This window comes from Misgurnus anguillicaudatus, chromosome 2 (genome assembly GCF_027580225.2).
Source record: "Misgurnus anguillicaudatus chromosome 2, ASM2758022v2, whole genome shotgun sequence".
NCBI classification, from domain to species: Eukaryota; Metazoa; Chordata; class Actinopteri; order Cypriniformes; family Cobitidae; genus Misgurnus; species Misgurnus anguillicaudatus.
The window spans coordinates 44,427,412-44,449,932 of record NC_073338.2 but is presented as its reverse complement, the minus strand read 5'-3'; the positions used below and the strand labels follow the sequence as shown (position 1 = coordinate 44,449,932).

The window sequence follows — 22,521 nt, the reverse complement described above, 5'->3', positions numbered from 1 at the left end:
GCGGCTTCACTTTTCACCAATGGAAGAGAGCGAACTGGCGTCGTCCATCTTTTTTACAGTCTATGGTGCGCACGCTTTATAGATGAGGCCCCTGCTGTCTGGAAATGGTATTGCTACAAATAAACATGGTTACTACAATTTATTTTTTATTTTTGTAAGGGTGCATAGACAGCATTTACTGCAAAATCTTCTAAAAATTTCCCACAGCAATAGTAAATCATGAAACCAAAACCAACATAAGAATGAATGAGCGCAGGTTAAGATCAGACCATTTTGAGCTGTATTTGACTAGTTTATATTTGTTCGTTTATCTGTTTAGAGTTCCTTTAAACCACCTGTCTTTATTTAAGTTTAAATAGTATTTTGTTTACAAACTATTGTAATTGTTTGTGTGTACACACGGATGAGTGCTTGCTTTGCCTTCCTGTGATGTTTCTTGGTTATCTTATTTGTAAATGAAAGCTAGTTTATATGTATTAAAGGCAATCTGCTCAATAAATTTGCTAAACAGTTAAGTGTGTTATGTTCGAATGTGTAAAATAAACACAGCATTTAATGCAGAGGATCATATTAAAGTTTGTATATAGTAAATAAAGAATCAATCAATTTGTCAGTTCAATGTTCAATTAGTTCAACTGAAATACTATGAACAACAGCTGTTTTGTTACAGTTATCACATGTTTGGCATGCAAAAATAAAAAGCCAACCCCAAACGCTTAAGATCAGTCTTCAACACTCTCAGAAAATAAAATAAAAAATGCACCCCAAAAATGATCTATTCCTTCTATTTCCTTTTTCACACTAGAAAAGGAAAAACAACACAAAAGACAAGAAAAAGCAAAGGCAGTAAACAAATGCATGAGCTAAGTGAAGAACTTCATTGAAGAAGTTAATTGTGTCAAACGCTAAAGAAATGGAAAGCAGATCAATGCTATTCCTTTGTGCCCTATACATGTTATCATGGCGATCTTGTAAAGCTTATAGTCACAATTGGAAATTAAACAAATCCCTGAATACATCAAAATCAGTAAAGCTGTAATTTAGAAAGAAGCTTAATGTCACAGTAACATCATAGGCTCTTATATCAACAGTCCTGAATACGATGCGCTCACTAGCCGACAACCAGAGACCTGCACTGACATCCGGTGTAACAAACTGATTTTTTATAAAATGTCCTTTTCATCCACACATCCCTACATCCTGGATTGAGCATTAAGCCTTAACAATCCTGAGAATGAATGTAAACATTCTGTCCATCGCATAACTGTACACATACTGTTAACAAACCACACTGATTTCAGTCTCATGGTACAGACTGAGGCCACAGATGACGCCTGCAATGCCCCTTGTTTGCACCCAGGGTAGAAGGGTCTTGTGGATGCAGATCCCAGTGGCTCTCATCCCACACAGCGAGGGCCCTGGTCACTGGCGCTTAGCTTTGTTCTGAGGAGCTGGAGTCGGGTTAAACCACAAGCAGAGCAGGATGATGAGATGGCAGACGTGCAGCGATAAAGAGCTGTAGGTGGTGGAGGGAAACGTGTTCCAGGAGAGTTCAACCAGACCCAGAATCAACACCCTAAAACAATAGACAGATGAATGAAACAAAAACATTTAATTGCTTTTTACTGTTGCTCATGAATCATATTTCATTAACTATCAGGTTTGTGAGAGAATGATGTTACGGTATAGAATAGTAAATATCATCATACTATAAAAAACCTAAGTGTGTATGAATGTGATAGATCCTAACCAATATTCCTTTTAGGTTTGTGTTTTACCTGAGCAGGTGAGCGAGCTTTTTGACTCCTCCACTCCACAGCAGGTAGGGAAGCGTATGGAAGTACCAGACATAAAACTGATAATGTAAAGATCTGCTAAAGCACATCCCGATGAAGTTAGAGGTGAACAGAATCAGAACCGTCTGTATGATCTGGGTTAAGGAACAATATTCATCGAATTGAGAGAAAAAGTGAGTAAGTCAGTGAAAAAAAGAGTGAGTGAGTGTGCGAAAAAGAAAGAGTGAGTGGGTGAAAAAGAGTGAGTAAAAGAGAGTGAGTGAGAGAAAGAGTGAGTAAAAAAAAGTGAGTGAGTAAAAGAGTGTGAGTGAGCATGTGAGTGAAAGAAAGAGTGAGTGAGTGAGTGAGTAAAAGTGAGTCAGTGAGAGTGATAGAAAGAAAGAAAGAAAAAAAAGTTAGTGAGTGAGAGAGAGAAAAAAAGAGTGAGTGAAAGAAAGAGTAAGTGAAAGAGTGAAAGTGAATGAGTGAAAGTTAGTGAGTGAGTGAAAGTGAAAAAGTGAAAGAAAGAGTGAGGGAGTGAGAAAGAAAAAAGTGAGTGAGAGCGAGAAAGAGTGAGTGAAAATGAAAAAAAGAAAAGAAGAGTTAGTAAAAGTAAGTGAGTGAAAGAGAAAGAAATAGTGAGTGAGAAAAAGAGTGAGTGAGTGAGAAAGTGATTGAAAGAAATAAAAAAGAGTGAGTGAGTGAGTGAGTGAGAGAAAGAAAGAGTGAGTGAGTAAAAGAGAGTGAGTGAGTGAGTGAAGGAAAGAGTGAGTGAGTGAATGAATGTGTGAGTAAAAGTGAGTCGGTGAGAGTGAGAGAAAGAAAGAAAAGTTAGTGAGTGAGTGAAAGAAAGAGTGAGTATAAAAGTGAGTGAGAGAAAGAGTGAGTGGGTGTGTGAGAGAGAGAGAGAAAGAGAGAGAGAGAAAGAGAAAGTGTGAGTGAGTGAGTGAGTGAACATGAAAGAAAGAAAAAAGAGTGAGTAAAAGTAAGTGAGTGAAAGAGAAAGAAAGAGTGAGTGAGAGAGAAAGAGTGAGTGAGTAAAAGAGAGTGAGTGAGTGAAGGAAAGAGTGAGTGAGTGAATGTGTGAGTAAAAGTGAGTTGGTGAGAGTGAGAGAAAGAAAGAAAAGTTAGTGAGTGAGTGAGTGAAAGAAAGAGTGAGTATTAAAGTGAGTGAGAGAAAGAGTGAGTGAGTGTGTGTGAGAGAGAGAGAGAGAGAGAAAGTGTGAGTGAGTGAGTGAACATGAAAGAAAGAAAAAAGAGTGAGTAAAAGTAAGTGAGTGAAAGAGAAAGAAAGAGTGAGTGAGAGAGAAAGAGTGAGTGAGTGAGTGAGTAAGTGATTGATTGATTGAGTGAGTGAGTGCGTGAGTGAGTAAAAGAAAGAGTGAATGAGTGAAAAAGAAAGAAAAAAGAGTAAAAGTAAGTGAGTGAGAGAAAGAGTGAGTGAGTGAGTGAGTGAGTGAGTGAGTGAGTGAGTGAGTGAGTGAGTGAGTGAGTGAGTGAGAGAAAGAGTGAGTGAGTGAGAGAGAGAGAGAGAGAGAGAGTGAGTGTGAGAGAGAGAAAGAGTGAGTGAGTGAGTGAGTGAGTGAGTGAGTGAACATGAAAGAAAGAAAAAAGAGTGAGTAAAAGTAAGTGAGTGAAAGAGAAAGAAAGAGTGAGTGAGAGAGAAAGAGTGAGTGAGTAAAAGAGAGTGAGTGAGTGAAGGAATGAGTGAGTGAGTGAATGTGTGAGTAAAAGTGAGTCGGTGAGAGTGAGAGAAAGAAAGAAAAGTTAGTGAGTGAGTGAAAGAAAGAGTGAGTATTAAAGTGAGTGAGAGAAAGAGTGAGTGAGTGTGTGTGAGAGAGAGAGAGAGAGAGAGAGAGAAAGTGTGAGTGAGTGAGTGAGTGAACATGAAAGAAAGAAAAAAGAGTGAGTAAAAGTAAGTGAGTGAAAGAGAAAGAAAGAGTGAGTGAGAGAGAAAGAGTGAGTGAGTGAGTGAGTAAGTGATTGATTGATTGAGTGAGTGAGTGCGTGAGTGAGTAAAAGAAAGAGTGAATGAGTGAAAAAGAAAGAAAAAAGAGTAAAAGTAAGTGAGTGAGAGAAAGAGTGAGTGAGTGAGTGAGTGAGTGAGTGAGTGAGTGTGAGAGAGAAAGTGAGTGAGTGAGTGAGTGAGTGAGTGAGTGAGTGAGTGAGTGAGTGAGTGAGTGAGTGAGTGAGTGAGTGAGTGAGTGAGTGAGTGAGTGAGTGAGTGAGTGATTGATGAGTGAGTGAGTGAGTGAGCCTGTGAGTGAGTGAGTGCGTGAGCCTGTGAGTGAGTGAGTGCGTGAGCCAGTGAGTGAGTGAGTGAGTAAAAGAAAGAGTGAATGAGTGAAAAAGAAAGAAAAAAAGAGTAAGTAAAAGTAAGTGAGTGAAAGAAAGAGTGAGTGAGTGAGTGAGAAAATGTGAGTAAGAGAGTGAGTGAGTGAGAATATGTGAGTAAGAGAGTGAGTGAGTGAGTGAGTGAGTGAGTCAAGACAGACAGACATTGAATATTAGATTTATAGATTTTGCATTAAAGGATATGATCAGCAGTGAGTTTCTGTGGACTCTCCTTCCTCTTTGAGGGTTCCTTTAGAATAGACCAAATACTGCTCCCAGGCCTGTAAGAAGCACAAATTTCAAGATACAGTCAGGACCAGCAGAAACTCTTCTTAGTCCTTGTAGCAAATTGTCTTCATATATCAAACACACCACACTTGATGTTATGATATAATATCTGATCGTATGATTCCACAACACAAACAAGTGAAGTGACAAAGTTCTTTTCTTTACCTTTTCCATCTCTTCAGAGCAAAAACGACAAGTGTGGTGAGATGAGCCAGAAGCAGAGCAAGATGAAAGTATCGATTCAAAAACACATCTTCAGAGAGAAAACGCCAGTTCACCGTCCACTTAAACAGAAACTGCCTGCCCAGGTCAAAGGCCCGACTAACATAACCCACAGGGTTCACCAGGAGGAACGGCAACCCCAACAACACCTGATGAAATTAAAGATAACAGAAGTGTTACAGACAGAACAAAGCAGAACATTAAAGCTGATTTAATTTATACATGCATGATGTGTGTCTAACCTGGATGACAGCACACAGAATGAGTCTGGGCAAAGTTTTCCAAAGACCAAACTCACACAGGAGGAGGAAGAGGAGACCCGGAGCGAAGAGAAGAACGTTCATCTTCACAGACACGGCAAAACTGCCCGTACCACAAAGAGACATTATATTAAATGTATATCCAAGGCTAAAACAACCAGATGTTCATTAAGTGATAAGTGTTCTGATGTTATAACCACTGCACTGTTTATACTTTTTGGTGGGAGGAAACATAAGAACCAAACCATAAGCGTCACCTTTCACAGATTACATCACTAGCTGGAAGCATGTGTGTATTGTGTAATGCATAATACAATTAAATTAAATTGTGTTAAAGCAAGTGCAGCACCTATTTACATAAATATCTATGGTCCAAGGTGGTGAGAAAGAGTGGAGGCGGGGAATCGCATATTTATATCCATGGTATGAGCTGTGTGATTGAGTAGAGGCGGGGACTAATTAGCATATTAAAATCCATGCTCTAAGCTGTGTGACTGAGGGTATAGAGTTACATTAAAGCTGTTTTAAAGCATGAAGAAAGTACTTTCACAGGAAAAACTTTTACATATGCTATTGTGAAGCTCAAAGATGAGTTTTAAGGGATAAAATTATTGACTACAGGGGGACTTCAACATTCACACAGAAGCTCCAAATAACCAGAATAGTACATGCTTTAACTGATATCAGACATGAAAACATTGTAGGGCTGCATAACGATTAATCGCGACTAATCGATTGAAGAATAAAAGTTGTTTTAAATGATATCTTTGTGTGTACTGTGTATAATAATTGTATATGTAAATGTATAATAATAAAAAAAAAATATAGATTAAGCATGTATATATAATATAAATTATATATAAATATAAAAATATATACACATGTAAATACTTTTCAAATATCAGCATGCATGTGTATATATATTATGCAGCATTAAAGGCTTAGTGCACAATTTCTGAAAAACGCTTTGGAAAAGGGAGTCGAGCCGACTACCAAAACAAGCTTGTAGCCAATCAGCAGTAAGGGGCGTGTCTTCTAACCGACTTCGTTGTGTATGTGTGGGGCAGGTCTATCAAAAGAAGGTCCAGATTCTATTGGGGTAGGGGCGTGATTGTTTAGATGATTTCAAATATCAACACTGGCTTTCAAACACTGTGCACTCCGCCTTTAAAACATTGTAATGCACCATAGAAAAGATGGCTGATCTGTGACGGCATAAACACAGAGCTTGATTTAAACTGACAGAAGATAAACCTGATATCTACTTGCCTGTAGAGAGCACATCCTAAAGTCCAGTGGCCATCCAAAAAAAGATTGATGGCACCAAACAGCAGCATCATGGCTACTGGATCATTAAAAAGACGCAATACAAATATAGAGTGGATCCGATACGAAGCACAGCAGACGAAGAAAAACACATATGGTGGAACCTAAACAAAGAGATGGAAATGTGAAACATAGATCAGAAACATTATTAAAAACAGGACACTTTCTCAAGAAACCAGATCAACCACCCTAACCATTTTAATTCGAAAAAATAATTTTATTAAGTTTAAACCAATGAAAGTGGATTTAGATGAGGTAGGTGTGTCACCTTTTTAGTGCGATGATAAATGCGGAACACAAGCAGGAGGGTGATCAGGTAGAAAACAGCGAACAGGTATTGACCCAAACGAATATTCAGGCCATGATCAGTAATATAATACAGCACTGTAAATATATACACAAAGCCAGCTGGATACCTGTAACAAACATTAATGCACAATATAGTAAATATAGTTGTTATTGATCAAGTAAAGCTCATGAAATGTATAAGACTGGAAGTATTGGATATGAAGGTAAGTCCAGGATTTTAAACATTTCGGGGCGGTTTCCCAGACAGGGATTAGACTAGTCCTAGACTAAAAGAAATATAAGAGCTGTCCAAACTGAAAACCACTTGAACTGACATATCTTAAAATACATAAATGCCCTTTGTTGTGCCTCAGAATGCACACAAGTAATTTTTTTAGTAAAGCATGTTGATTAAAACTAGTTATATTTCATAATTAAACTAAGGCCTAGGCCTGGCTTATGCTAATCCCTGTCTGGGAAACCACCTCTTCATGTTTAATAGGAAGATAACAGGAAAATTAAATGAATTTAAAGGGATAGTTCACTTTAAAATGAAAATTCTGTCATTATTTACTCATCCTCATGTTGTTCTAAACCTGTATGAATTTCTTTTTTCTGATGAACACAAAAGAAGATATTTTGAGAAATGATGGTAAACACACAGCAGATAGTGACCCTTGACTTCCATAGTAGGAAAAAAATATTTTGGAAGTATTATGATAAATGATAAAGAAAATACTTTGGTAAATGATGGAAAGCACACAGTTGACGGTACCCATTAAATTCCATATTTTTTATTCCTACTATGGAAGTCTATGGTCACTATCTGCTGTGTGTTTACCATCATTTCTCAAAATATCTTCTTTTTGAGTGAACTATTCCTTTAAGCTCTGTGTATGGAAAAAGTAAAGAAACATCCCTAGTTTAATTATCAATGTTAGGACAAGTTCGGTATTTTACACTTAAAGCACTGTTTTCAGATTGTTTATGATGAAACAGAACGGTTTTGACTGAAATTTGGACATATGATGCTGGCCCGAGAATTTTCGGGTGTTTCTTGTATCAGCCCCCACCTCTACAATGGGTGTATAGGTGCACTGGAACAAACATTCCTAAAATGCATTAAACTTTCCTTTACAAAGACGTGAAACACACCGAGTGATATGCTCACACAAAAATCGCCGCAGAAGACGCACCCCAACAGGTTTTATCATAGTTTTTGTCCAACTCCATTGACTTGTATTAGATGTGCTGTGAGGTACGGTATTACTCCGCGCCGAGAATGTTGTTTGTATTCTTGCAATTGGCAAAGTGTCTATTATAACTGGGCAGGAGTGTCTATTATTCAAGCTCTTAACGGAAGAATACAGGTGTGAGGTGTGAGGAAAAATAGGTCCACAAGTTTACAACGAATGCTAAAGCACCTGTGGGAAAGCATCTTTTGCAGCAATTTTTGTGTGAGCATATCAATGAACACCCCTGACCACTCGGTGAGTTTCACGTCTTTGTAAACGAAAGTTTAATGCATTTTAGGAAGGATTGTTCCAGTGCACCTATGCAGCCATTGTAGAGGTGGAGGGTAATACAACAAACACCCAAAAATTCTCGGGCCAGCATCATATGTCCAAATTTCAGTCAAAACCGTTCTATTTCATCATAAACAATCTGAAAACTGGGCTTTAAGTGTAAAATACCGAACTTTTCCTTTAATAATCATCATATGAATGAATAACATTCAGGAAATTGTATCTTTAGAATTTAGAATTTAGTAAATGCAACTAAATATAACCACCAAACTATCGGTATTGGACGTCTGACTGATCAATTGTATATGATCTGAGATTACTGCATTTTTTATTTTATTTGTATTTGAACCTTGTACATTTTATTTAAATACCAATACAAACAAAAAACAAGAATGTTTTTCTTGAAAATCTCATACAGTATTTTCCCAAAATTAACAGAAATACACACAATTAGGCATACTGAATAGATGTACTTTCAGCAAAGAAGTGTCAAACCTTTCAATCTGAAGGATAAAATTAAAGGTCTAAAATCAGTTTTGTATAAAATTTTCCAAACATATTAGGTTGTTAAAATGCATAACCAAAAATGTTATTTAAAAAACGTTATTTGAATGGATGACTTTAAATCAATAATGACAAAGCAGCCAGTATGAGCCCTATAAGTTATAGATGTGAACTCCAAAACTAAAAAAAAAAGTTTATGAAGCACATCAGAGTCACACCTCATGAAATCACCTAATAACATTTCTGCAATTATATAACTTAATTCCTAAAATGCAACAAATTTCAAGCTGTTGGTCAGGCAGCAACACAAGTTGTACTTACACCAGCGGCCCCGTGTCGCCTTTCAGCTGTGTGTAGTCATACGTGCCGTTAATAACTCCTTCAACTTCATCCATATATGCTTTCCAGTCGATCTCCGTATCTATACACACACACACACACTTTCATTAATAAACAATCTAACAAGTAAATCTGTTGGTACTTTTAACTTCTCTTTGCATACTGCATGTCATGTTTTTAAGTTTGTCATTATGTACTGTAGTCCTACTGTAAGATTGACAGTGACACGATCTGTACACGTGTTTCCTTTTTAGACACATACATCTAACACGTATAACAAAGCACACCACCTTACCACACTGTATACTTTATTATACTGCATTAATATAGCTGCAAGAGTTGATTATAAAAGTGAATTTTAGTCTATATGCAATGAATGAATTATACAAAAGTGCCTTAATAGCAATACTACGATTCTATCGTTCGACCAAATATTTGCATTGATACATTAACCTTAGAAATTAGACATCAGCCCATATTTCTCAATTTCTTTGGCTGCAGATCCACTATACATTAATCAATCAGGTGGTCTTGTGAAAGTCTAAGTTACTGAACTTACATGCAACTCTTTGGATCACCCATATGTTTATCCCAATTTCCAAGAACCATAGCACGGCCGTGATCAAAAAAGTGTACTCGGCTTTGAATAACACCATGTGTTTGTCCTGCCATAGGGATGAAAGTGTTTTATGAAATCTTGACGGGGAAGTAGAGGATTTCTTCTTTCCTCCTGCCATGTTGGCTGCAGCGGTGAAGTCAGCAACTCACTCATCTACAAATGCAAAAACGAGGAAAAAACCATGCATTTCAAAATAAAAGCCCGTCAACTGATGCCATTACTTGTCAGTCATCGCAATACGCTTTTATACTATAGTAACATTTTATTACAAATTATTTAAAAATCCCGAGTCATGTAAAGAAGATTTTAAACTAGTTTATCACAAACAACACATGTATTGTGTGTTTTTCTTCCAAATAAGCAATGATTTATTTTTAATCGGGCAAAATGAACAGCTACCCAATAAGCTGTCATGTTTACGTACAGCGTGACACAAACACGACCGATCGTGTTTTTTTGGGGAGAGTCCTGTGAGTTAGAGGTACATTCCTGCACTTTATTCGACTTTAAACATTATTAGGTTGTGTACTTGTGTAATAATGGACATTCGAGTATTTAAATATTTATTTATTTATTTAATATATCTGTCTCAAATATTTATTCTTAACAGCCTCCAACAAATGACTCGGCTGTTTTGTTAACTTACATGATCGTAAACCTCGTAATTTGTTCGTTTTTAGTTATTGTCATTGGCGAAATTGATAGTTACTGAATTTGTGCTCTCGTGTCCTTTAGCCTGTGTATAACGTTAATAATAGCTTTATGGGTCAACTCAGTCATTTACTCATTCAGATCAGATGACTGTCCTCTATATTAGACTGTCATTGCAAAAACATAATTTCTTAAAACTGTTTTCGTATTTTCCCATATGATTTTCCCTGTGCTTAGGAGTTTAAGGCAAGAAGGGGTGACAGATGGAGGATTTTCCTATCCGGACACTGGAGGTGGTATGTGTGGGTTCGAGTCTGGCTCTGTCTGGTCTATTTTACTATATTTACAAGAAGAAACGCAAAACTGTGGACAGACTGAATGTGAGTAACATTATTGTGTCCCATGCTTTACAATAGCATTGTTATGTATTCAAAAGTATGTAGATGTTTTTGCATTTATTAGCTTTAGATTATAAGTCATAAAAACCTTTCCTTTTATTTAAAATCCTACACAAGGCTATAGGTTAGCAGCATGAATGGCATGGGTATTCAATGACACCATTATGCCCTTGAACAACACTTAAAGTGATAGTTCACCCAAAAATGTAAATTCTTTCATCATTTTTGTAATCGTTGACTTCCATAGTAGGAAAAACAAATACGATGGAATTCAACAGGTACCATTCACTGTGTGCACAGATAGCAAGCAACCATTGAAGCAATGTTAAAAATGGTTGATTTGTCAATGTTAATCCCATTGAATCAATATCACATTTGCCACCTCCATTAATTTTGCCATTATGGTGATCAATGTTTGATTTAGTTAAGCCCTTGACTTTCACTAAGTTAAATCTTTTTTTCCTCATTTTTGTATGTGTTTATGTAGAAACACATGTGCATTGGAAAAGAAAGATGTGTTTCAAAGTTAAGTTGAAATTGGTTGCTTTTTTACGAAGACATCAAGATGATGATTAAGATGTTGATTGTTTTATGACTTATAATTGTTATAATTGTTCTGGTTTGTTAATGCACTGTGACAAGGTAAACAGAAATAGTTCTGACACATTCAGACATCATCACATATCCTACAAATATTAACAATGTTGAACATCAAACTAATTTAGATAAAACGATCAACTGCAATGCATGCTGGGAGTCATGGATTAGATAAGTAGTATGTTGATACTAGGGCTGTAACGATTTATTGTGCAAATGCGCGTTTTCTCAATTAATAAATTTGAATGAATTATGATGAAATGCCGCCACATCCAAAAGCCAAAGGGCGCTCTCAAGCAGAAACTCCAATTGTGCAACAGAAGAAGTGGCATTACAAACCCTATTCCACGAAATGTCTATAAGAATATTTATATCGCATTTCTTCAGATTGTTTCAGTTATTTTCATAATAATAAGGAATATTTTGAATGATTTTGTTTAACAAATGTTGCTTTTTAAATGCATGTTATAAACGACTCAGACTCATAATGATATTAGATTGATAAGGACTTCTTACTGACCAAAACGCCATAGTACACGCACAAGCTGCTCATGCAACACAGAACCGCAGCCTTGCGATGCAGAATCGATTTTAGACAGGTCTTTTTAATGGGAAACGCGATATATCGTTACAGCCCTAGTTAATACCCAGAATGCATTGCATAATTAAGCTTTCTTTTGTTAATTGTCACCATTGATGAACTTCATAGACTGATTCATGATATCAGAGATTGATTCAGTAGTTAAATCTTCTAAGTATGTTATTATAATTCTGAAAATAACAGACCGGACACTTCTTCCAACTAGCACTGTAATATCACCCATTTTATCATCATTAACACCGCACGCACACACACAAGAAATATTATTTAGGTAAATCTACAAATAACTTGGTTGATCACATTAGATCTACGTTTTCTTTGCAATAGCAGAAGTATTTTAAAACATGCTTCAACCACCAAAGAAGGGGCCCAACTAAAACAAACTTTGATCACCATAATACAATTTTGTTGAAATTTCAATATTTTTCTCAATGAAAGGTGCAAATGTGATTGAATGGGATTAACATTGACAAATCAACATTTTTTTATTCTTTCAATGGTTGCTTGCTATCAGGGTGCTTAGCATTATTTATCAAAATATTTTCTTCCTCTTTTATCACAATATTTGTCCTACTATATAAGTCAATGGTTATAATCAGCTGTGTGCTTACCATCATTTATCAAAATATCTTCTTTTGTATTCATCAAAATTAAAAACTCATATAGGTTTAGAACAACATAAGGATGATAAAATTATGACAGAATTTTCATTTTGGGTGAACTATCCCTAAAAACCCTTAAATACAATTGCTCTGTTAGAATGATCTGCAGGCCTCTTTGTTTTACATTCATGATATTTATAAATTACATTCTCTATTAAATTGACTAAGACATTTTGCAGCACTTTACAAATGAGAGGTTATTAAATAAAATGTTTGTTTTTCATATTAGGAAGCTCCACAACTGGCATTGGATGAGAACCTGGCAGACCTTTTAAATGCCACACCAGGGAAATGTCTACAGTACGTGGTTATCGAGGGTAATCTTCCTTATTTATCGCTATATATATATAGGACTATATTTTTAATGATCCAAGTTTTTTTTAATTCTGCTCCTTCCTTATTTCTCTTCTTTATCTTTTCTATCTGTATGTAGGTACAGTCCAGCCTATAGGAGAACCATTAAGGAGTCAGTTTCAGGAAGGAAGTGTTGGTGTCATCCAGAAACTCGTCCTCAGGGAACACAAACTTGTGTGGAACAGTTTCGCACGCGCCTGGTAAGATCAACCCTTTGCCATTATAAATATAAATCATTCAGCCAAACATCATATTTCTCTCCTCCAAACATAACACTGTTCTCTTCCTCACCTCATCCTGTAGGACAGACAGCGAGCGCATCCTTCACCAACGTGTGAACGCTGTGCCCTTTAATCTACTCGGTGTAAACAAGGCATTCGTGCGTGTGCTCTGTCCCCTGGAGGCCACCGGCCCCAAAATGGAAATCGTCCATGAGAAGTTCCACCAGGCTAGTTATGGCTTCACGGACCTGATTGGTCAATACCTGAGCGGAGAGAAACCCAAAGGTCAGTTAGAAACGGAGGAGATGCTGAAGGTGGGCGCATCGCTGACAGCTGTTGGCGAACTCATCCTTGACACGGACCGCCTCCCCAAACTCCGCCCACCCACAGACGGCTCAGAGTACTTCTTGAGCACGGAAGACTTTGAGACACTGCGACTGGAGCAGGAAGGCCAGGCCGAGGTATGGAGGGTACTGGCATGTGTTTGCACGTTAGCAGGTGTGGTCGTGCTGCTGTGGGCGGGCCGCAGGTATTATCGACACTTGAAGCTGCGATGGGAGCAAGAAAACATGAGGAGGCAATTTGAACTGATGGATGCCAGAGAAAGAGGGTTGGAGGAGAACAGCGAGGACGTTCAAGAGAACGCCTGCGTCATATGTCTGAGTAATCCACGAGGGTGTGTGCTGCTGGACTGTGGACACGTGTGCTGCTGTTTTCGTTGCTATCAGGCCTTGCCCCAACCAAACTGCCCCATCTGTAGACAGATCATCAAAAGAGTGGTGCCTTTATATCAGGCCTAAGAGATTAATGAGATCTGGTTAACCGTTGCTCATGCTTTGTATCAGTAATGGACAGACGTGAAATAGACAAAGATGTGATTTAACGGTATACACATTAAGGGATTGGTTGAACCTTAACAGTTTGTAGAAACAACCTTAAACTTCAAAGCATTGTTGCAAGCTACTACTGCAGTGAACAGGAGATGTGTGATGGAAACATGCAATAAATTCCTCATATGAATTTACCTGCCACACACATTTAAATGCAGGATTGTGAATGCTGGATAGATAAAAAGTTTAGATATCTGGTGACTTGAATTCTTAATATTCAATAGATATATTTTTGCATTACAACGCTTATTTCAGTTTTAACATATAGTTGAAGGTAAGACTTATGTTTTCTTCACATTAGACTGATTTTGAGGATTTGGATACTGATTTTTGTCCTGTTTTTAACTTCCTGTGTATTATGCTGGTATTTGTCATGCATGCATCAAACGGTTAATCTGAGCCTACAGGAGGGTTGTATTTGAGAAAAGATCAGCCACATACAGTATTGAATACTGGTTTTCTGGTTTATATAACAAGAAAATGTACCTGTCTAACAAACGGCTCGAAAATATAAATGTACTTATTAATGTTTTGCTTAGTGCCTTAATTTATAAATGAAAGCTCCGCTCTGAGCTGGTTGATGTAGTTTGTTTGAAAATATTTAGCTGATGCTTAACAATAAAAGTTTTGGGTTACTGTCCTCCTGACATATTAAACAAGACTGTATATTAGGGTGGTCCTTATTTTTCAACTTTTAAAAATTCATGCTCTCACCCCACCAATAAGTTTGAATAAATAAATAAAAACATTGGGCAGGTTGCTCAAGACCTTTGAAGTTTAAAACATTTGCATATTATGTGATACTTTGTGCACTGCTAGCATGTCTAATTGTTTAATAATATATACTTATGGCAGCAATGGACTTATTTGACCATGCTCCATGCAATTAAATCTCCTGTTTTAGTTCTGATATGTCTTTCAAAGCTTCAATGTGAATGAAGCACAATAGACAATATACAAATAATCAGCTCTATTTACTTAAAGATATAATGCATAATTTTTGCGTCCCTCTTTTTAAGCAAGTTTCACATAAAATTTTAAGCAATTCCTTAAAAAAAATCCAGCTTAAACTGCTTGAAATTCCATGTAAAACTTACTTAAAAAATTGCAATTGCTTAAAATTTCATGTAAAACTTAATTTAAAAATTGGATGCAAAAATTATGGACTATAAGAGTTTCGTTGCAAAACGAGATAACCACCGTTTTTTTAATTGGTCAGAAATTTTGTTTTTTGGTTGTGCATTCCAATTAATTTCAATGCAACTGCAGTTGTTTTGATTTAAACCATCATAACTTAAAAAATACAGTTAAGTAGCACCATAAAACAAAATAATAACATGATAACATAATAATAAACGTGTTTTCACAAAAATGTTAAAAAATGGATTTATCTCGTTTTGCAACGAAACTCTTCATATATTAATTTATTTTAGTAAATCCAGCGTATTCTTTTTTCAGTGTGAGACAATGGCTGAAGCAACACAAAGCAAGTGCGCTATATCGTTACGCGGATCAGAAGAGACTGAAATAATTGGAACAAAGTTACTCTCCAAGAAGCAATTTTTATGTGTGTTATGCGTTTTTAAATAGTACAGTTTTTGCAAAAAATATGTAATATTCAAAGGCTTTGAGCAACCTCTAGATATTGTAAAAACAATTCAAAATTTGCACAGTGTGTTTATTGATATCCTAACACATTTAGGGAGTGAGAGTTTTAAAAAAATTTACCCATTTTATTGTGAAATTTCAGTGCAGTTTGACATGATAAATTTAATATACAATTAGTGTGTAAAATTATTATAAATGCATTGCAGTTATTTAAACCTCATATTAATTTAAAGATTAAATGGAAGCTATGTTACCAGCTAGTTTAACCAATCTCATTATTACCCACCTGAATGTTTACAGTGCATTTTTGGAAGTTATTACACTAACAAAAATATAGTCTTTAAAAATGTGTGCTGGAGTGTCATACAATAATTCCCTTGAGAGGAGGGTGTGTGTGCATCTTTCCTCTATTAATATCATATGTGATCCCATTATACATTACTGTTATCAAATTACATTTAAATGTATGCATGACTCAAAGTGCATTACATGTATTATATACGTATTATCAGTATGTGTGCTCCCTGGAAATCAAACCCAGACTTTATGTGTAATTGAAAGATATGAAAAGTATTTGTTTAAGTATGGAAATGAGAAGATCCTCAGTAAGCCTTCACCGAGGTCAAGCTGAGCTCTGATGACACTGCATTTACAAGCAGTGCCTGTAGTTTCATATGAAACCACCAGGGGGCATACAGACTCATATTTTAACACCAGTAAATACTCCTCTACATCAGAGGTGGGCATTCCTGGTCCTGGAAGGCCATTGTCCTGCAAAGTTTAGCTCCAACGCTATTAAACACAACTGAATGTAATTTCCAAGTAATCCCGCAGCATTTGATTAGATCTTTCAGGTACTTGATTAAGGTTGGAGCTAAACAGGACAGTGGCCATCCAGAACCATGCCCACCCCGCTCTAAACTGTTGCAGAATTTAAAAAATCATTTTCAGGATTCATCCTCTCAACTGTTACGCATGTTTTTGTTAACAACAGCCTTTACCTCTGAGTTTTTCATTAGCAAGTCATTATAGACTTTGAAGATTTAAAAAGTGATATTGTATGTTAGAAAGAAGACACTATTTTAGATTTAGCACTAGACAACAACTAATCTGATTGTCCACACAAAAATGTGGCAAAGGCATTTGATACCGTGTTACAAAGGCCCAAAAAGTCAGATAAGATTGCAGTCATGCACATTCAAAGAAAAAAGTATCTGACCCTAAAACTTATGAGATGCCTTCTAACTTTAATAGCTTAAAAGGACAACATTGATATTATTATCACATTATATCTTCCAACTGTTCTGTTTTAGGTTCTCTTTAGACAAATTTTTGTGATTTGGTGCTTTTGTCTGGTGTATATAAAATGAGTCAACAATTACACTGCATGAGTCAGCATTGTCACAGCATGTCCTTCTCCCAGAGGACATTCACACACACAGCCCACGTTTGAGATTACAATTCAATAGTAATCTGAAGAAAGAAAGAAAACTATTCATTTATTTGTAACATTTGACCTGACTGATCACTGTGTATTGCAAAGTGACAATATCAGCACTTTCTTAGTGATGTGCTATTTACAGGAGGTGAAAATCGTAGGTTTTATTTATTAAATAAAATAAAAATTTCCAAGTGTAAATAGTAATTACCTCATTCCCCGCCAGCCATGCCTTCCAAAAAATTTTTTTTATTAATATATACACATACAAATGTATCAAATGAAAGAACAGAAGAAACAATCAAACAGAAAAAAATGTTTCATCCTATCTTCAATTGTTCTCTTTTTATAACCTCTTAAATATTAAATAAAAAATACCAAATTTTGAGCAAAAGGCTGAAATAATTGCATTTTTGTAAAGGCATTTTAATAAAGATCAGATTTAGAACGATTATCCAAACATAAATGGAGTTTAAAAATAATTAAATTCGTTTTTGCTTCAGTTTTTTTGGGGGTAAGACCCATCTAGTGGATAATAGCGGAATTACAGATTTCCGTAAAAACTCGTCAGGAAAGCATCATTGACAGGGAAATGTTTTCTCTTAATTGACAAGGAGAAAGAGTTAAATACTATTTATATTGGCAGATATTATTTGCAACTTCAGTATTTTTGTAGAATAAGAGGATACAAAAATAACAGTAAATAATATTTACTCAAATTATTAAATGGATGCTGCATTATTGGAAGAATAAAAATTTAACCCTACCCAATAAATCCTTAAACTATTAATAAACACATTTGTTAGGCACTTTATTTCCACTTTTCTTCATTTTTATTTATGAGTTATGTAATTGTTGTCGCCAAAAGCTAGATTCGAACCAGCGACTTCGCGCCGAAAGCCAATTCCCGGAACCACGTGCTCCAAGAATGCAACAAGAAACGCTATTTACACTTAGTGTAAATTGACACCGTGATATTTAAAACACATTCATTCATCTGTGAAAAGTCTGAATAGCCAATTTATTGAAATTTTTGAGGTTTTCATTTGATTTTATAGCTGAAAACTAGATATTGTGCTGACTGTTAAGGAAATGAGGTAAACCAATGAGGGTGAAAAGCGTGAACAAACGCCTAACTCAGGCTTTACAACCCTAACGTCAACGCTTATCTATCCCTAAAATAGGGCTGTTAGGAATATTGTTACAGGGCAAACAAAGATGTTGACCCAGGAACTCGTGTAACTTGTCAGTCCGGTTCAACAAGATGAGACCATGTCGTTTTAAATCACTAATATGGTCTGCAACTATTTATTTATATATTTGGTAAGCAACACATACAATGAAAGTAATTACTCTTAAGACACTGAAGATATGAAAATGAGCTGCTGTCATGCCAACAATAATGCTTGAGTTAATTCATCGAAAAAATACATAATCTCCTTGTGCGCTGTCCGTGGTGCTGAAGAGTTTTACGATGCAGACAGCTAGACACGCCCATTTTGAACATAGAAATACCAGAAAGGCGACAGGTGGGAAACAGTGACGATGATCTTCCGGTTAACGGTACTCGAGGACAGAACTGGTGACGTGCGCTGATGACGCCTGCACAGCAGCAATGTCGCTTTGCCGTCATGTTTCTCCAGTACACGGTGAATGAATCTGTTCAGTAAGCAAATTAAAACAATGATAAACACAAATCCAATTCCGGAATAAACCTTCATTTATGCAATGACGTGTCTGTATTTTGTATTGTTTTTGTAAATTTGTCTTGTGTGTAGCTATTTGTTGTTTGCACTCGGCACTCTATCTTGGCCAGGTCGCCGTTTTAAATGAGAAATTGTTCTCAGCGTGCCTACCTGGTAAAATAAAGGTTAAATAAAAAATAAAATATAGAGAACCGGAAACCAATATGCTTTTTAAAATGTACAACAGCATTTCGAATAGACTGTAAATACTGTACGTCAAAAAAATGGGTAAAGTGGGTACACTCTAAAAATGGATGGGTTATTTTTGACCCATAGTGGGTAAATATTGAACAAAACACATTCTGGGTTAAAAATTAGCCAATGTCGGGTTGTTGTTATGCAACCATGGAGTATAATAACCCATCAGTTGGGTTAAAACAACCCAGCACTGGGTAAATTTTAACCCAGGGGTGTGTTCTGTCCAATATTTAGCCTACCCATTATGGGTCAAAATTAACCCAGACATTTTTAGAGTGTAAAATCACATTTAAATGCTTTCCAATTTAAATGTTTACAAGTTAAAACCTATTAAAGTTTGCTATATGGGTAGTAAGCAAATATACGACCTACTCTACTATAGACCAATATAGGCCCTATTGATAATTTAGGCAAAATTATATTAGGGGTATATTATTATTTTCAAATTGTAATAACCACTTAACATTTCATAATAAAAACAAACCTCTGAAGAGGAAGTACCTGAACGTAAAAATGACGAAAAATGTTTTAGAGGCGCATCCTGACGCCTTATGGGAAAATTATCCATGGTTGTATTGTAATAAAAGTTTTGTAACCGTGTTTTGGCAGACTAGTTAAATTTGTTTAAAAAAAGTTTTACAAACATTAACTTTAGTTGTGAAATGTGTTTTATTAAAAGACAAGTGAACTCCACAAGATCTATTTCTACAGGATCTTTTCTCCATTCCTCTATCCAGTCTACCCCAACCCAAAGCACAGTGAATACAGCGGCATTTTTAAATTTCGCCTGATGAGGCCACCCTTGCACCTCTTACAGGCTCCAACTCTCTCTCTCTCTCTCTCTCTCTCTCAAACACACACATAAACACACGCCCGGATAGATGACTTCACTGTTCCGCCTGGGTTTCCTTTATGATCACGGGATCTCCCGTACCTTACAGCAGACTTCACTTGACAGCTGATAGACACACACCCTCTCTCTCACACACACACCTCTCGAACGCCGCACTCTGCACCGCGCACTCCAGACCTGAACGCGCTTGGAAGTTGGCGGTGCGAGTTCGACTTTTACGCGTGAGGATATCCACCAAGAAAGTGCACTTGTTTTGCGGGGATAGTTGCCATATCCACCGTCGCTGCCTATAGTTACCCTCTGTTTTAGCGATTTCTGCGTCGACACCTCGTCCTCCACTGCAGCCATGTCCGAGGTTCTGCCGTACAGCGAGGGGAAAATGAGCGGATACGGAGGTGACAACGATGTGAGCCAGATGTCCTTCAGCTGCGGGCTGCAGGACACCAACTCGTTTTTTGGTGCGTCGCAGGCGAAAAGACCCCCGAAACTTGGACAGATCGGAAGAGCGAAGAGAGGTGAGAAATGTACCATAATAGTAGCCAAAATGTTACTTAAATGCCAAGAGAAACCATGTAAAAAACAGTTGTCCTCTGGTTAAGCTTAAGTTTTTATATTTACCACAAGCGCATGATTGTAGAGATAAACACACAAACATTCATCGTCAACGGTGCTTGTGTCTTCATCAAAATTGTTTTAAAAACGCATAACACAAATGAATGTGTTTTATGCGTGTGGTTTTGTTGATATGCAACTGCATTTAATATTTCAATTGCCTGTGGTGTCTAAAATGCGCTATAACCTTCTCCAAAAACAATTGCGCAGTTAAAATCCGCAAGCTCTCCAAAGTTACAGTACATTGGCTACACGCATGGTAAACTGTACCAAGTCTTGACATCAGCTGTCTTTTCTTTTCACAGTGGTCATCGAGGACGACCGAATAGACGAGGTGCTGAAAGGTATGACCGACAAAGCGTCACCGGGCGTTTAAAGCCGAACAAAGCCTTGCAGACATTTCAATTTTTTCACCGATTTGAAGCACTTGTCGTTTGCGCATGTGAAGACGATTGCAAAGAGATGGAGGAGTGATGGCACGACGCTCGAACCAAGAGGAGACCTAAAGGGAAAGAAATTTAAACGAAGGAGAAATGGAAAGATCATCATTTACTTGGGGTTTGCTGGCAATTCTCCAAAAAAAGACACCCGAATGAAAGCTTTAAAGTTGATGTCGGGGACGGTGAGGATGCGCTCTCGAGGCTAAACATGGATGGACTTGTCATTGTAATTCCACAACCATCATCTTCCAGAAGCGCTGTAAGCAAAACGAAGTTCAACTTAAGACTGAATCGCATCTTAAGCTCTGTTACTATAGCTGTACAGTATCTTAACTCAAAGACCTTCTCGTTAACACACACACAGATTAACCGACAAAGGCGCATTTACGGATCCGCATTGAGCGTCGATTGCTGCTTTTTAGAGACACTTTAGATGCACAAAGACATTTACCAAACATAAAGATAACTGAACTTCTATACGTATGTACACATATGGTGCAATGTGAATATTTTCTTTGGCTCTTTTGCATCAATTTCCTTTTCAAAAATTGAGTAGCCTATATGATCATGCACATGCCCACAGGTGTTGACGCGTGTAGTCTTTGCGTTTTTTGGTGGTCTGTTGTTTTGCCCTTCACTGCAGCTGCTTTTGCGCATCACCGCACCTGCGCCACGGATACGCATCATCATCACCACAGCACAGAAGAACATTGTGCGTTACGCCCTCGTGTAATTAACCCGACATGAACACGTCTTGGTTTCCATCAAGTGTTATTTTTTGATGATGTTTATCATCATCATCTCACCTTACTCTGTTGTGTCCATCTCTTTGCATGAACTTATACTTCGGTGCCAACAAAGGTGCCACCACGAATCTTACCCTGGCACGCTTCTTTTTAAAAAGTCATTTGTATTTTTATATCTAAATATTTGTTATTTAAAATGAGATGCTATATGTCGTCCCAATAATTCATAATTAATGATGTTTATATTTCAAAGAAATAGATCTTAGGGGCGAGAGGATTATTTGGTCGGAGGGAGTTTTTATTTAATAAAAAAAAAGACTTAATGAATGAATGTTTCTCGGGTTTTTTGCACACATCCGTGTTGAACTACTGTTATATGGAAATCGTAAACTGTGACTTGAGCTTTGTTGATAAATTTGTTAGAAAGTGGCGATATTAGAAATCTACTGCACTGTTTACTAATATCTTCAAATAACGCGTTTGGTCATTAAGTTTGTGTTTCTTTTCTATTTCCTTTTTTCAGTTTTGTTTGTTTTGTACCATTATTCTAAAGAAACTGACTATGGTTTGTTGTGCATGAAACCTTTTCAATAATCGAGCATCGTTTTATTAAGCAAAAAGCAACAAAAAATGTCATGACATTCTAAGAATGAATCATTGCATATTACAATACCATTTTCACTGTATTTGGTGAATTAATAAATGGTGGAACACATGAATTAGCATTTCTGTCATCATTTGACACAACAGTGCAAACAGATAACAAAAGACAGTCTGATCTGTTATTTGTTCATACAAGACACAAACACACAGAAACTAATCCTGGACAAAGCATTTAAAGACAGACCCCAAGACTCTAAGACTCATCTAACAGGTGAAACTATACAACAAAAAGATAATATGAACTGTAAAAACACCTTCCATAGCCGTGAGACCCTGTGCAATTTTAAACTACAATACATGAAATGATGTTGAAATATAGTTGTCAAAATGGTTGAGACTTACCAAGTGAACTCCAATCTTGCT

At 36.7% G+C, this 22,521-nt stretch overlaps 3 protein-coding genes across 3 annotated transcripts; 2 read left to right on the top strand and 1 right to left on the bottom strand.

Moving 5' to 3' along the window:
• Positions 1–565: 565 nt before the first annotated feature.
• alg3 (ALG3 alpha-1,3- mannosyltransferase) lies at positions 566–9,639 on the bottom strand. Its single transcript, XM_055203396.2, has 9 exons — positions 9,422–9,639; positions 8,845–8,944; positions 6,474–6,621; positions 6,149–6,309; positions 4,862–4,982; positions 4,563–4,768; positions 4,315–4,390; positions 1,779–1,924; positions 566–1,576 (listed from the first exon to the last, which is right to left on the bottom strand). Exons 1-9 carry the CDS (start codon positions 9,597–9,599, stop codon positions 1,423–1,425), a joined length of 1,290 nt encoding a protein of 429 aa, XP_055059371.2. The 5' UTR covers positions 9,600–9,639; the 3' UTR covers positions 566–1,422.
• Positions 9,640–9,866: 227 nt separating this feature from the next.
• Positions 9,867–14,495, top strand: mul2 (mitochondrial E3 ubiquitin protein ligase 2). Its single transcript, XM_055203403.2, has 5 exons — positions 9,867–9,962; positions 10,370–10,512; positions 12,620–12,707; positions 12,824–12,944; positions 13,048–14,495. Exons 2-5 carry the CDS (start codon positions 10,396–10,398, stop codon positions 13,763–13,765), a joined length of 1,044 nt encoding a protein of 347 aa, XP_055059378.1. The 5' UTR covers positions 9,867–9,962; positions 10,370–10,395; the 3' UTR covers positions 13,766–14,495.
• A 5,227-nt stretch (positions 14,496–19,722) lies between these two features.
• Positions 19,723–22,208, top strand: camk2n2a (calcium/calmodulin-dependent protein kinase II inhibitor 2a). Its single transcript, XM_055203414.2, has 2 exons — positions 19,723–20,212; positions 20,615–22,208. The coding sequence occupies exons 1-2, from the start codon at positions 20,044–20,046 to the stop codon at positions 20,683–20,685; spliced, it is 240 nt and encodes a 79-aa protein (XP_055059389.1). The 5' UTR covers positions 19,723–20,043; the 3' UTR covers positions 20,686–22,208.
• Positions 22,209–22,521: the final 313 nt, after the last annotated feature.

Excerpts from the sequence above, each read along its gene's own strand:
- camk2n2a (XM_055203414.2), top strand. The coding sequence starts at position 20,044 with ATGTCCGAGGTTCTGCCGTACAGCGAGGGGAAAATGAGCGGATACGGA. Across the intron at positions 20,213-20,614 it reads GATCGGAAGAGCGAAGAGAG|TGGTCATCGAGGACGACCGA; the intron begins GTGAGAAATGTA and ends TTCTTTTCACAG.
- alg3 (XM_055203396.2), bottom strand. The coding sequence starts at position 9,599 with ATGGCAGGAGGAAAGAAGAAATCCTCTACTTCCCCGTCAAGATTTCAT. Across the intron at positions 6,310-6,473 it reads TTTATCATCGCACTAAAAAG|GTTCCACCATATGTGTTTTT; the intron begins GTGACACACCTA and ends CTCTTTGTTTAG. Across the intron at positions 4,391-4,562 it reads GCTCTGAAGAGATGGAAAAG|GCCTGGGAGCAGTATTTGGT; the intron begins GTAAAGAAAAGA and ends TGCTTCTTACAG.
- mul2 (XM_055203403.2), top strand. The coding sequence starts at position 10,396 with ATGGAGGATTTTCCTATCCGGACACTGGAGGTGGTATGTGTGGGTTCG. Across the intron at positions 10,513-12,619 it reads AAACTGTGGACAGACTGAAT|GAAGCTCCACAACTGGCATT; the intron begins GTGAGTAACATT and ends TTTTCATATTAG. Across the intron at positions 12,945-13,047 it reads AACAGTTTCGCACGCGCCTG|GACAGACAGCGAGCGCATCC; the intron begins GTAAGATCAACC and ends CTCATCCTGTAG.